Source organism: Pan troglodytes, chromosome 1 (genome assembly GCF_028858775.2).
Source record: "Pan troglodytes isolate AG18354 chromosome 1, NHGRI_mPanTro3-v2.0_pri, whole genome shotgun sequence".
Classification (NCBI taxonomy): domain Eukaryota; kingdom Metazoa; phylum Chordata; class Mammalia; order Primates; family Hominidae; genus Pan; species Pan troglodytes.
The window spans coordinates 175,861,781-175,877,036 of NC_072398.2; the positions used below are offsets into that span (position 1 = coordinate 175,861,781).

Here is a 15,256-nt window from a genome sequence, read left to right on the forward strand (position 1 = left end):
AGCTTGATGGGGATAGCATTGAATCTATAAATTACTTTGGGCAGCATGGCCATTTTCACAATATTGATTCTTCCTGTGCACGAGCATGGAATGTTTTTCCATTTGTTTGTGTCCTCTCTTATTTCCTTGAGCAGTGGTTTGTAGTTCTCCTTGAAGAAGTCCTCCACATGCCTTGTAAGTTGTATTCCTAGGTATTTTTTTCTCTTTGTAGTAATTGTGAATGGGAGTTCACTCATGATTTGTCTGTCTATTATTCGTGTATAGGAATGCTTGTGATTTTGCACATTGATTTTGTATCCTGAGACTTTGCTGAAGTTGCTTAAGGAGATTTTGGCCTGAGAGAAGATGGGGTTTTCTAAATATACAATCATGTCATCTGCAAACAGAGACAGTTTGACTTCCTGTCTTCCTATTTGAATACCCTTTATTTCTTTCTCTTGCCTGATTGCCCTGGCCAGAACTTCCAATACTATGTTAAATAAGAGTGATGAGAGAGGTCATCCTTGTCTTGTGCCAATTTTCAAAGGGAATGCTTCCAACTTTTGCCCATTCAGTATGATATTGGCTGTGGGTTTGTCATAAATAGCTCTTATTATTTTGAGATACGTTCCATCAATACCTAGTTTATTGCATATGTTGAGCCAGCCTTGCATCCCAGGGATGAAGCCAACTTGATCGTGGTGGATAGCTTTTTGATGTGCTGCTGGAATCAGTTTGCCAATATTTTGTTGAGGATTTTCGCATCTATGTCATCAGGGATATTGGCCCGAAATTTTCTTTTTTTGTTGTGTCTCTGCCAGGTTTTGGTATCAGGAAGATGCTGGCCTCATAAAGTGAGTTAGGGAGGAGTCCCTCTTTTTCTGTTGCTTGGAATAGTTTCAGAAGGAATGGTACCAGCTCCTCTTTGTACCTCTGGTAGAATTCAGCTGTGAATCCATCTGGTCCTGGGCCTTTTTTGGTTGGTAGGCTATTAATTACTGCCTCCATTTCAGAACTTGTTATTGGTCTATTCAGGGATTCGACTTCTTCTTGGTTTGGTCTTGGGAGGGTGTGTGTGTCTGGGAATTTATCCATTTCTTACAGATTTTCTAGTTTGTTTGTGTAGAGGTGTTTATAGTATTCTCTGTTGGTAGTTTGTGTTTCTGTGGGATCAGTGGTGATGTATTCTTTATCATTTTTTATTCTGTTTGATTCTTCTCTCTTTTCTTCTTTATTAATCTGGCTAGCAGTCTAGGAATTTTTCCCAAGCAACTGAAAAGCAAAAAAAAGCAGAGGTTGCAATCCTAGTCTCTGATAAAACAGACTTTAAACCAACAAAGGTCAAAAAAAGACAAAGAAGGGCATTACACAATGGTAAAGATATCAATGCAACAAAAAGAGCTAACTATCCTAAATATATATGCGCCAAATACAGGAGCACCCAGATTCATAAAGCAAGTTCTTAGAGACCTACAAAGAGACTTAGACTCCCACACAATAATAGTGGGAGACTTTAACACTCCGCTGTCAATATTAGACAGATCAATGAGACAGCAAATTAATAAGGATATTCAGGACTTGAACTCAGCTCTGGACCAAGCAGACCTAATAGACATCTACAGAACTCTCCACCCCAAATCAACAGAATATACATTCTTTTCAACACCACATTGCACTTACTCTAAAATTGACCACATAATTGGAAGTAAAACCCTCCTCAGCAAAAGAATGGAAGTCATAACAATCTCTCAGACCGCAGTGCAATCAAATTAGAGCTCAGGATTAAGAAGTTCACTCAAAATTGCACAACTACACGGAAACTGAACAACCTGCTCCTGAATGACTACTGGGTAAATAATGAAATTAAGGCAGAAATAAATAAGTTCTTTGAAACCAATGAGAACAAAGACACAACGTACCAGAATCTCTGGGACACAGCTAAAGCAATGTTTAGAGGCAAATTTATAGCACTAAATGCCCACAGGAGAAAGCAGGAAAGATCTACAATTGACACCCTAACATCACAATTAAAAGAACTAGAGAAGCAAGAGCAAACAAATTCAAAAGCTAGCAGAAGACAAAAAATAACTAAGATCAGAGCAGAACTGAAGAAGATAGAGACACAAAGAACCCTTCAAAAAATCAGTGAATCGAGGAGCTGGTTTTTTGAAAAGATTAACAAAATAAATGTAAGCATTTATAGCTATAAATTTCCATCTCATAACACTTCTTTTGATATTTCCCATAATTTTTGGCAAGTTGTATTTTTGTTTTCATTTGTCTTAATATATTTTCTAATTTTCCCTCTGGTTTCTTTGATCCATTCTTGACTTTTTTTAATACCTCTGTTTTAGATATAATATGTATAATCTGCAGAATTTCTCAAATATAGTTATAATTTTATCTGTTGTTTGCAAGTCTTTATTACAGGATTAATTGTGTGTATTAACACTTGTTCTATTCTCATGCACTTTCTAATGTACAGAGATTTCTGGCCCCTATATCCCAGCTTCTACATAAATATTATTTTGAAACATTTAACCTTCTGTTTTAACATTCCAAATGTCTAAGAAAGAAGTCAGGATTTTGGTTTCTGAGATGAGGTCATTGTGAGTGACTTAGAAATGTTAAAAATTCAGCTAAAACTTAAAAATTATGTTATAGTTTACCATCAAGATTTAAGCTGAATTAGACATTAGCTGTATATTTATGGTAATAAAAAATAATTCTTTAGTGATATTTCAGAGAATGGTTTCCCCCAGTAGACATGTGAATTAAAAGCTGTAGAAATTTCTTTTATCTTTGTATACTTTTTACTTTAGAATTCCAACTTTTCCTAGTTAAAATTTTTCTAAACAGATGAACTTTTTATTTGAAAGACCAATGATTCTTCAGTATAAATGTTTAAGCCATTTTTAAGAAGTTAAAGCTATTGTGCTTATACTTGTTGTAAGTCAGTTCACTTAGTATAAGTACATGTTAAGATTTAATTTTTTATTTAATATTAAGTTCCTCTAAGTTTTACGAAAGAAGCAGAAAGCATTAGACGAGAGTTTTAACATATACTCTTAAAGAATCTCTTAAAAATATGTTGAAGGTAGAGCTATTTAATTTCACATCAAAGTGAATCTTTAATTATATGTTTGCATAATTTAAAAAATTATGTCTCACAGCTTTTTTTAATGCCTAAGTTTGGTACATATTTTCCCTCAGTAGTATGATGATGATAGTTGCATGCTATATACCAAAGAAAAAAAATAGTATGGTAATAATAATAGCAGTTACCATGGGCCAACTATACACCACACAGCATACTAAACTGCTTATGTATGTTTTTCTTTTAATCCTCAGACTGGCCTAATGAGTTTGGCAGTTTTATTGTCTTCATTTTTTATAACCATAATTCTTGGTTCATTATATATTCTCCTCATTAGTTTGTGCTTGAACCTTTTCTATATGTTTGTGTATATGCGTATGTTTTTTATTTCCAATACTGTAGTAAGCATTTTAGAAGTTAGAAAACTAAAAGTTAAAAGTGAAGTAGTTGTCCATGGGACATCCAGCTGCTATAAGTAGGGGAGCCGGGTTTAAAACCCATTTGTGTCTGATTCTAAAACCTGTGCTGTTCACTACTGTAATTGCAGAAAAAGCTTCTTTGATCATCCTCTGTAAAATAGTTTCCCTGTCTCTTTCTCTTCTTACTCTGCTCTGTTTTTCTTCTTAGTGCATATTACCACTTGACAAATATGTATATTTCTAATTTGTTGTTTGTCTCCCTTCTTAAGTTCACTGATCTCCCAAAACAGTTCCAGGCATTTGTAGGTGCTTAGTAGATACTGGTTGAAATGTAAATGAATGAATGAATGTAATGGGTGTATTACGTATGCAATCAGTGCATATATTATTTTAAGATGTGATAGATTTAGTGTTTCCCTCTCTTTACACCGTTATTTCTATTACTATATCTGTATTAGTAAAATCAGTATGCTTCTTGCTAAAATATGGAATTTGAGTTAATATAAAAGTAGTTATGCTTACCAAAATTATCTTGCTCACTTGTTTTATGAATTTGTTCTTACAAGGAAAATGCTTTTTATTTTCAAATCAGCCTCTTATTAGTAACTGAAACCTTTCTGTTTTTTAGACTGTTATCTCAGTGTATGGAGTATTTTGATTTGAGATGCCAGTTATTAGATGATCTGACAAGTAAGTAAATGACTAATATGTAGGGGAGAGGGGCTGGGGAAGAGTAGAAGAGAAAGTCACACGGACATTTCTAAATATGATTTACATATCTCAGGTGTAAATACAATTACAGTTGTTTGAAGTTGAACCTTGTTTTCTTGAAAATAGCATATAAACCTATGTACCAGTGAGCTCTTCTTCTGTTACATAACCAGTCATTAATGAATTGAGAACATTTGTTGATTTTTTAAATTGTCAAAGGCTCATATTTTAATTACACTGATACGAAACTATTGTGAAGGGTCTTTCTCTCCGGTGTAGTCTGTTATAATTTTAAAGGTTGATTGTTGAAGGAAAGAGGGACTCTTTGTTGCGGCATGTTGATAGTGTTAGAAGTCAGTTCATTAGTGTTAGTTGTAAAGTATCATGGTTAGAAATTCTTTTGTTAGTGTGCTGAGATTTTAATCGTCTATACTTACCCTTAAATAATGCAAATGTACGTTGGAATGCTCTGTGTAAATTTTAGTTCAGATCATGAGTTTGTTATTCTCCGCTCTTCACAAAGAATTTGCTTCAGCTTACAGGAAATTAATAAAATAAAAATCAGGATCCACAAAAATAGCAATTGGTAAAGAACGTCAAGACCAGGAGGAAAAAAAATACCTCAGAATTAATTTGTGAGGTTCCTGAAGGCCAGAGGTAAAAAGGAAGCAGCATATGGTTAGTTGTTCAAATACCCTGTAAGAAGAAATAGAATAGTTTCTCAAAAGAAGCTAATCTCTTTCCCACCACCTAAGTCTAAAAGAAATTTCATACAAAGGCCATCATGTAATGGACACATAAAGACAGTGACTAATAATCCTCAACAACATTTCTATGGTGGCAGATGCTTTCATCAGTTTCGTAAGTGTCTGTCAAAAACAGGAGGTGGCCAGGCGCAGTGGCTTACGCCTGTGATCCTGGCACTTTGGGAGGTGAAGGTGGGTGGATCACTTGAGATCAGGAGTTCGAGACCAGCCTGGCCGACATGGTGAAACCAAAAACACAAAATCAGCCGGGCGTGGTGGCACGTGCCTGTAATCCCAGCTGCTCGGGAGGCCGAAGCAGGAGAATCGCTTGAACCCAGGAGGCAGAGGTTGCAGTGAGCAGAGATTGCACCACTGCACTCCAGCCTGGGCGACAGAGCGAGACAGAGTCTTCAAAAAATAAAAAATAAAAACAGGCCACATTGCTCTGAGCAATGCAGTGGAATTGGTTTCGTGGAGAGGGAGTTAATGCAGTGTGAGAGTGTGTCTTGATTCAGAGAGAAGATCTGTTGGATCTAGCGAAGTGGGTGGACTACATGTCCATCTAACAGTCTCACATAACACTGGTTTTCACCCAGGCTCCCAGGGAAAGCTGACCAGCAGCCATACAGGCTTTGCTTTCTGCTCTGCAGCAAGGACAGGAATCATGAGTTGGCTACACACATGCAACTTTGAAATGAGTGAACGAGTTATTAATGTAGACCTTCCCTGTGTTGTTGAGTGATAAATGAGGGACCCAGGATCTCTTGTTAAGATCTTGGGCGGTGAGGGGAATTCATTCTCGGGTAATAACATGTCTTGAAAGAAACAATATTTGCCAATTCTGGAGTGTTTTCCGTAAGCCAGTGCCTATACTAGCACTTCATACACAGCACCCTGCAGTGTAGGTGCTGGTCTCATTGCATAAATAAGGAAACAAGGTCATACAGTAAGTGGTAGACATAGGGTTTCTATCTGGTCCCAGTCCAGCTCTGACTGACCCTAAAGGGTCCTTCTTCACTTCACCATGTGGAGACCCTGCTTGCTTCTCACTATAGTGCAGTGGAAGTAGAGCATAATCACTCTTCCTCCCCTCCCAAGTCTCAACTTCCAATATGAAATTGTGCTTTAAGTCCTTGTTTGAAGGGGCAAGTGAGATACATAATACAAAAGAACAGAGTAGTTCTCAGGAGTTTGGCACATTGTTTAGAAACCTGGACTCTGGCAGCTGTACTTCTGACCTCATTCTCCTTTGCAGAACTCAGCCCTCCCTTGGTTCAGGTAACACTGCAGGAGTGTTGATTCTCTTTATACCCTTCTACGCCTTCTTTCTCTAGAAGATTTTGTTTCCTGAGACTTCTGCTAACCCCCACCAAACCAGGAGCTCCTTCTGAGCAGGAATTTGTCTCCCTCATCTTATAGCCTCAGCATATGGCACAGTGACCTGCACAGAGGAGGCAACCAACAAGTGGTTTATGAATGGGGGCGCCTTCATTCCCTGTGGGCAGCAGCTGTCACCTACTATTTGTTAATGACAGTTTTGTGGGGTTTTTGTTTGTTTCTTTTTTTTTTTTTTTTTTTTTTTTGAGACAGAGTCTTGCTCTTTTGCCCAGTCTGGAGTACAGTGGCATGATCTCAGCTCACTGCAACCTCTGCTTCCTGGGTTCAAGCAATTCTCCTGCCTCAGCCTCCCGAGTAGCTAGGACTACAGACATGCACCACCGTGCCCGTGTAATTTTTGTATTTTTAGTAGAGATGGGGTTTCACCATGCTGGCCAGGCTGGTCTCGAACTCCTGACCTCATGATCCGCCCGCCCCAGCCTCCCAAAGTGCTGGGATTACAGATGTGAGCTAGCTCGCCTGGCCTTAATGATAGTTTTTTAAAGATCTGTAAAGTGAAAGATTGGGGCTTGACTTTGCTTACTTTAATTCAGGACTTTGACTCCATAAAGGGAAATCCTTCTTTCTTTGTAATGGATTTTTTTTTTCCTTCTTAGCTTCAGAAATGGAGCAGTTAAGGATCAGCCCAGCTACGATGCTTGAAGATGAGATTACTTGGCTGGATAACTTTGAACCTAATCGTACAGCTGAATGTGAGACCAGTGAAGCGGACAACATCTTACTGGCAGGGCACTTACGCCTCATCAAGACCCTTCTTTCACTCTGTGGGGCAGAAAAGGAAATGCTTGGTAATTATTGCTCCATCTTATCACATGGCAGATTCTTCAGTGCTTGGTTATTGCCAGTATTGTGTGTAAGTGGGAAAATAAGATAGATGCCAAGTGTTCCATGGAAAATTGACCCTTCACACAATAGGAAATTGTCCGTTATTTTAGTGGCTAACAAACTTAAGGTGTACTTTACCTGTGTCATTAAACAACATAGAGAATTTTATGGTGTTCAAAATAGCTGGATCACATAACTTCCTAATACCAAGTAAGAATTATAATTCAAAGTAGATTTTTCTCTTTTTGCTGTTATGTACTTTGTAATATATAATTTACTGTCTGTCTTCTTTTAAGGGTGATTCTCATCTGAAGAGGCAGCCCCTAACCACCCCTGCCCTCCAGTGGTGGGGTACATATGAGATTCTCCTAGGGTACACATGTAATTTGTAAAAGATTATTCAGTATTATAAATTGTATTCAGAAGACAAATGAAAAATTAACTCTCTCTTTTATAACACAAACCAAGCTTTACAAAATATTCTTGGCTACTGGGGATACATAGAAAAGAGTGATTCTTAACCAGAGAGAGAAAGGCATATCATTTTAAACTAAAGAGGCAAGATTTTAAAAGTTTCAGAAACCCTTATGTGGACTCCCCTATGCCCAGAGTAAGAATTGTTCACTCAAACCATTCTGCCTTGTGGTGTCCTTGGCACTTGTGTTTCTAAAGTGAAAGCTTGACTCCTTTCACTGTATTGTAAGCCCATAAAGGAACACACCCTCACCTGCCTCTCTTTGTATTCTGTCCCCTTTGTAGTCTACCCCACAAGCTTTGCCATGTAGTAAGTGCTCAAAAAATAAACATTAAATTAAACTAAATGCTCTGCTATTGGGTGGCATCGGGTACCTTTGCTGCTCTGACAAGAAAGTGCAAGATAGGATCTTTGAATTAAAATATGTGTTCATCTTCAACATGAATATTATGCTCTATTCCAGGTTCATCACTCATTAAACCATTGTTAGATGACTTCCTTTTCCGAGCTTCTAGAATTATTTTAAATAGTCATTCTCCAGCTGGCAGTGCCGCCATCAGTCAACAGGACTTTCATCCAAAGTATGGAAAATGCACGTTGTGTTCAGTTTTGGTAAAAATTCTAATTTGAAACTTCAGTCCCAAAAGATTTTGTTAACTTGGAGTTTGTCTTCCATCTGTGAGTCTGTGTATCCTATATTATCCACTAAATGAAGAAATGCACGTGAAGCAGCTTAGCATAAAGCCTGCCTGGCACATAGTAAGCACGGAGCAAGTGTGCTGGTACCATTATTATCCTCAGAATGGAAGAACAAATAAAAATGTGGCTAACTTGGTCAGTAACAAATGCCAAGAGAAACGAAGGTTATAAAAATTATGTCGAAAGTACAAGTAAATAGGCTCTGAGTAAAATCTTGAAGGTTTCTCAGGAGAAAACGATAGGTGCTTTAGTGCATGAACCTTGTCGTTTGCTGAGTGCTGGCTGTGTTCTGTTAACTGCAACTGCTTGTGATTTATTACAGTAGTAATTTTGGAATCAAATTTTGTATTAGTTTTATGGGTACAAATTTGAAAGATCTCTTTGTAATGTTGACCCTCCTTGAGTGGTATTTATACTCTTGGAGGTAGGAAGAAGAGGCAGAGCTACAAGCTGCTATTTCATTTGCTCCAAATCTAACTAACTTTGTTCCTTTCTCATGAAAACCAGAGTTAATTGAGTAATCCTGAAGAAACTATTTGCTGTTTATAGTGAAAAGGGTTCCTGTACAATTTCAGTGGTTATTGAAATGGACAAGGCATAATAAGCAGTATTTTGTGGAATCCTAAGAGGTATCTTATCACATATAAATATTTCTCTACTTAAAGTTGCCTCATTAGCAAAATCTGTTTTAGGTAAGAAAAAAAAGTAAAACCCTTTATTAGAACTCTTGGGGTATTCCTCAGGCTGTGACTCGCATCCTCATTGCTACCCCAGCCCTGTTTTGGAAGATTTGGTGCTAGGTCTATGGTAGTCTTTTATTAAAGCAGCAGAAACAAGTGAATATTTTAATTTTCAGTAAACACAAAAGATACATCTTTAGCAGTTTTATTAATAAAAGTAGTTCCTCCATAAATGAAGAAGGAAGGAGTGTTTTTGTAAAAATCATATACAGTGCCTTGACTAAAAAAGGAAACATTTGTTTCATCCCTCCCCATTGTACTGAATAGTGTTGATTTATCACAGTAATTCCCAGTCTTTTCCCACCAAAACCTTCAAGGAAGAAAGAGATTTAAAATACACAGGAACTCTTTTCAGAAGTAATGCTATTTTGTATCACAGTAACAAAGCAACTTTTAGTGTTTAGCCTGTGTAAATGGCACCTCCCTATTCTTTTCTTACTGTCCTTTGCAACCCTGAAGTTCAGATAAGAAGCAAAGGACAGTGCCAGCTCCATGGCCATTGTCCTCAGTGCCTGGTGTCGTGCTGGTCTAAAAGCCTCATAAGCCCCCTTAAATGCCTCCTCCTACATTCCCTAAGTGTTTCACTCAGAGGTTGGCTATCCTCTTTTCTGTGTATCCTTCCTAACCAGTGATCCCTCAGTAATGCAAGGTTAGCATTGGTTAAAGTGAGATATTATTGTCCATCTCCAAAGTGGTTTATACTACAAGGCAGGCAGTATAGAAAGCCTTTGATTTCATGCAGAATGCTTGCTAGTTATCTTTTGTGTCACTTTAAACGAATTGATTTGACAAACTGTATTTTTGTCTCCATTTTTTTCATAGAAAGTTCACATAAAATGTTTATGGCTATCTATTCTGGTTTTTACAGCTTTCTTTTGCTGCCATCCTAAGATCTTAGGATGACAGCGATAAAATCTTTCTACTTACCTATTTTATTTGAAAGACAGTTATTCCCATGTCATCTTTATTACAGAGTTCTCTTTACTCTTTCTCCTCCATTCTTGCTGATCCATTCATTAGATGAGACTATTCTGATCATAAGTGAAAGAATTTTGCTACTTTATCATCAGGCCAAGAAGATAGTTACTAATTCCTCCTGTATTCATGACCCCTGGATTACTGGATGTCTGGGGTTAGACCTGACTTAAGTATGTTTGAGGAATTGGAGCTCTTCTACTTTCATTTCAACTGTTGATTTAGTTTAATGAGTAATTTAAGTAGATTATTCATTGTTGAAATTGACTTGTGTCTTTTGTTTCTAGGTGTAGTACAGCGAATAGCCGATTGGCAGCCTATGAAGTCCTTGTGATGTTGGCTGATAGTTCACCTTCAAATCTTCAAATTATTATAAAAGAACTGCTTTCTATGCATCACCAACCTGACCCTGCTCTTACCAAGGAGTTTGATGTAGGTTTTCTAGACATTGATGAACTTAATTTTTTTAGAATGATCTCTGAAACATATAATTTTAAGACTGTATTTGCATTCTGCTGACCACAAAGAAAGTCAGTATTATTATTTTGCTTACTGTGTTCACATACTCAAATCAAGTATAAGCTATAGTATCACTCTAATATACTGAATATATTATGAAATAGTATCCTTTTAATTAAAGAGGGAGAGGCATTTTCAAGTTGCTTGGTAGTTATTCTCAGTAAAAAGTAGCATTCCAACCTATTTTTTCAGTGACTTTATGCTGGGCATAGGCCAGACCCTAGAGATACAAGTCAAATAAACATTGGCTCTATCACAGTACAGCCTATGTTCAGTTAAATTCAACCAAAATTTATTGAGTTTAGTATGTGCTAAAAGGCATATTAGGCTTTTGGAGGTCAAAAATGAAAATAGGATCCCAGCCCTCAAGAAGGTCAGTGTATAGTGAAAGAGACAGGCCCATAAGCAGATAGTTTCAATGTAATGTGATACAATATGAGATAGAGGTATGTCCTCAATGCTCTAACACAGAGGCACTTCACCACCAGCTGTTGGTATCTCAGAAGGCTTCTTAGAGGAGATGAAACTTAAAATAGGGCCATAAAAACTAGTGAACCAGGTGAAGCAAGGTGGGAAGGTCATTCCATTCCAGTAATGAGAAGAATATGAACACAGCTGTGGAGACATGAAATAGCTTAGTGTATGTTGGGATCTGCGAGAGGGAAGTATATTGCAGGTCCACTGGAATACAGACTAGAAATGGGAAGATGCTTTCAAAGCTGCCATTTGTGTTCTCTGACATCACAGAAAGTCAGACTTACCCTTTGGATGCCTGAGTTAAGTATTACAGAACATAGAGGTTAGGTAGGAAAGGAAGTGGGGACAGATGTCCTAAATAGAGGGAGTAGCACTTGGCAAAGACTTAGAAATGTGGGCTCTCATAAGTTGGAAATGGTTTTGATTGATCAAAATGGTTTATAATGCTTTAATTTATAGGTTATGTTATGTGTTACTTTAGATGCATTTATTTAATCAGATTTAAATGAACTTCTTATATTTTTCCTTACATCAAAAATTATATCAGCATAATGGAGGCAATATCTGTGTTAGATAAATATTTATATTTTTAGCACTGTTATAAACCAGTTTTTTTTTTTTTAATCTATGCTTTGGACTACAAATAAATTTCAGTGTTAATTAAGTCTTAGAAATAATCCTGCTGTAAGTATATGTCTGATGTTAATGAAGAGTAAGTAATACTTAGGAATTCCTTGAGATCTAGAAGACCTACACATTTTTGTCTGCTAGTTGGTTATTACATGGATGCAGATACTTAATATGTGCAGATAACATGATTCTGGTCATGGCATGAGAACCAAGATCTTTGAATAGCATTTCAAAGTGTAAAATTACAGTATCCTTTTCCACTTGAAGAAGTGCCATGTTGAACTTTATCCACTGTGCTTTTTCTGGATCATTTCTACCCAGAAAAGCACTGTACTGGGGTCTATGTTATTTCAAAACACCTGTAAGTAAAATGGTAGGATAGTCACCTATTTAATTATATGTTTACTGGAAGAAGTTTAATAGAAGAATGTTACCTTCTCTAAAAGGAATTACAATATGAGCCTTTTTTTGCCATCCAGATTGGTCAGGATCCTTCATGGTAATCACTTCATAGACTCACATTCCTTTTTTTCAGAGTACTACCTTAATTCATGAATATATAGTAGGACATTTGCTTGATTATGCCTCTTTACCCTAATAGACTGTAAGCGCCTTGAGATCAGGGGCCGTGCACATTTCTGTTCTCTCTTATATCCCATGCACAGTGCCTGGCAGATAGAAGGGTATTTAATCAATATTTGTTGAATGATAATCAAGTAACTATATAAATAAACAAATACACACCTATCTGCCAGGTATTTTATGACTGAAAAAGCAACATTGAGATAGCAGTATTTGATAATTATATCAGCATCTGCAGAAGTACTTCATGAACATAGGTTTTGCCAGCATAGCTTTCATAACATGCTGGTTGGGTAAATCTGTGAATATATCTCCCGCATAGCTATAGTGTAAATGTGTCTGTGGCAGAAATGCTCATTCTCCTCCTCTGCTGTTTCTATTCCTCTCTTTTCCAGTACCTTCCCCCAGTGGATAGCAGGTCCAGTTCAGGGTTTGTGGGGCTGAGAAATGGTGGTGCAACTTGTTATATGAATGCAGTCTTCCAGCAGCTGTATATGCAACCTGGGCTCCCTGAGGTGATTTCTTTTTTCTATCCTTTTTGGTACGATAGATAATACGTGCGTTACTTGAAAATTGTTTCATAGTTTTTTATTGCTTTTGGGGTTTCCTAAAACAAGACATAACTTGCGATTCTTTAGTAGCTCCTGAAATGTGTAAAGACATGTTGTGTATAATCACACATTTTTATAAAGTTGCTGTTGTAATAAGCTGCCTATATTACAGATGGACTTGACCTAATGTGATTTTTGAACTCCAAAGTTGTTTTTAAATTATATTCCATAAAGTTACTGACAGTTTTAGTATTTTAGAAATACATAGGGTCTACCATGAGCACTTTACAATAATATGGTAGTAGCTTATAGTAGTCAGTGGTTTTGAGAGTATTCCATGTGTACTGGGCTACGCTTATTTCCTGTAGAGATCCTGGTATTACTAGACCGGTTTTTCATAATCAGAGTTTAAGGACATGATTTTTTCATAATTACACCAGCTAGGAATTATTAAAGTTAAATATCTGCAGCATTATAGCCATGTCCAAACATACATAACATTCTAAAAAAGCAATGTGGGTACTAACATGTACATATGTCAGAGTTTCCTGTGAAGCATTTTAAATATTTCAAGCTTGATATGTTTCTTTTCTGTGCAGTCATTACTTTCAGTGGATGATGACACAGACAATCCAGATGATAGTGTGTTTTACCAAGTGCAGTCTCTCTTTGGGCATTTAATGGAAAGCAAGCTGCAGTACTATGTACCTGAGAATTTTTGGAAGGTATTTCACCCAGTAACTCTTGAGATTTAAAGATGTTAAATATTTGGCTACATTCTTTCTCTAATGGTAATGGTTTTTTGTTTTTATTAACTTTAGACTAATCTCTTGCCAAGAAACTGTAAAAGGATTTGGTATACCATTGTTGAAATTGGTACTTGGTTTCAAATCATTAGAATGTTGAGAATAGTCATTCAGTTCCTAGGAATTTGCTCATCTTAATTATTTTGAATATTTTTAATGATTCTTATTTTAGCTCTTGGAAATATTTGTTCATATCATTCCCCTGACCCTGTGCCGATTTCACTAATGTTTTTAAATAAAGAACACTTTTTTTTTTTTTTTTGAGACGGAGTTTCGCTCTTGTTGCCCAGACTGGAGTGCAATGGCGCAATCTTGGCTCACCACAACCTCCACCTCCTGGGTTCAAGCGATTATCCTGCCTCAGCCTCCCAAGTGGCTGGGATTACAGGCATGCACCCCCATGCCTGGCTAATTTTGTGTTTTTAGTAGAGATGGGGTTTCTCCGTGTTGGTCAGGCTAGTCTTGAACTCCCCACCTCAGGTGATCCGCCTGCCTCGGCCTCCCAGAGTGCTGGGATTACAGGCGTGAGACACCACATCCGGCCAAGAACACTATTTTTAAACACTGCTTTACTGTGTTTCACATATTGGAGGATCACCTTGTGTTTTTCTCCATAGGTTGATTAGTTTCTAAGAGAGAAATTCTCTGTTCCATGGCCTAGATCTTACCCAGTACCCACTTTTGATTTCAGAGACTTGTTATGATTGTAAGGGGACTAGAAAAAGGGGTGGATGGCTGAATACAAGCTAGTCTCACTTCACTAGAAATGTCCACATCCTAATAGTGAACCTGGTTTTTATAAGCATTTAAGTGTTCTTTCATGTTCCCTTTCTATCACATTCAGAAATTGCTACTTTTCCTTTAAAAAACATTTAATTTTTGTTATATAGATTTTCAAGATGTGGAATAAAGAACTTTATGTGAGAGAACAGCAGGATGCATATGAATTCTTTACTAGTCTCATTGATCAGATGGATGAATACCTCAAGGTAGTAAAAGTTTTACTTTCCCTCTAACTCCCTCAAACTCTAATTATAGTATGAGAATAGTGTCTTGGCATTTGGGGTTACTATGAAACTGACGAATCAGAAATTGATTATCTTTAACATAAGAACTATAATGTATTCTGTGTTTAAACATCAAAACATAACACAGATCAATAGAATTGTATATTTTCTCTTTTTTTTCTTTTCTTTTTTTTTGAGACAGAGTCTCGCTCTGTCACCCAGAGTGGAGTGCAGTGGCACAATCTCAGCTCACTGCAACCTCTACCTTCCAGGTACAAGAGATTCTTGCACCTCAGCCTCCCGAGTAGCTGGGATCACAGGTGTGCACCACCACGCCCGGCTAATTTTTGTATTTTTTGGCAGAGATTGGGTTTCGCCATGTTGGCCAGGCTGGTCTCAAACTCCTGGCCTCCAGTGATTCACCCACCTCAGCCTCCCAAAGTGCTGGGATTACAGGCTTGAGGTACCATGCCTGGCCTAGAATTGCATATTTTCTTAATTCATCTAACGCTCAGTAAAGTATGTAACTCTTAATCTCTACTACATAATAATAACCATTCCTACCTACATATTCTTGCGGTGTGTCTACTGAAATAATCTGGCCTCAGAAGAGTGCTGCA

The 15,256-nt window shown here is 37.2% G+C and overlaps 1 protein-coding gene across 5 annotated transcripts in view; it reads left to right on the top strand.

The window, feature by feature from the left end:
- Positions 1–15,256, top strand: part of USP24 (ubiquitin specific peptidase 24) — a 148,449-nt gene that overhangs the window by 100,585 nt on the left and 32,608 nt on the right. For all 5 annotated transcript variants that reach the window (XM_016919208.4, XM_016919213.4, XM_016919219.4 and 2 more), the window contains exons 39-45: positions 4,124–4,185; positions 6,947–7,138; positions 8,114–8,231; positions 10,352–10,496; positions 12,668–12,787; positions 13,423–13,548; positions 14,520–14,618. In XM_016919208.4, coding sequence (XP_016774697.1) covers positions 4,124–4,185; positions 6,947–7,138; positions 8,114–8,231; positions 10,352–10,496; positions 12,668–12,787; positions 13,423–13,548; positions 14,520–14,618 — 862 coding nt within the window. The remainder of the gene's footprint in view (positions 1–4,123; positions 4,186–6,946; positions 7,139–8,113; positions 8,232–10,351; positions 10,497–12,667; positions 12,788–13,422; positions 13,549–14,519; positions 14,619–15,256) is intronic.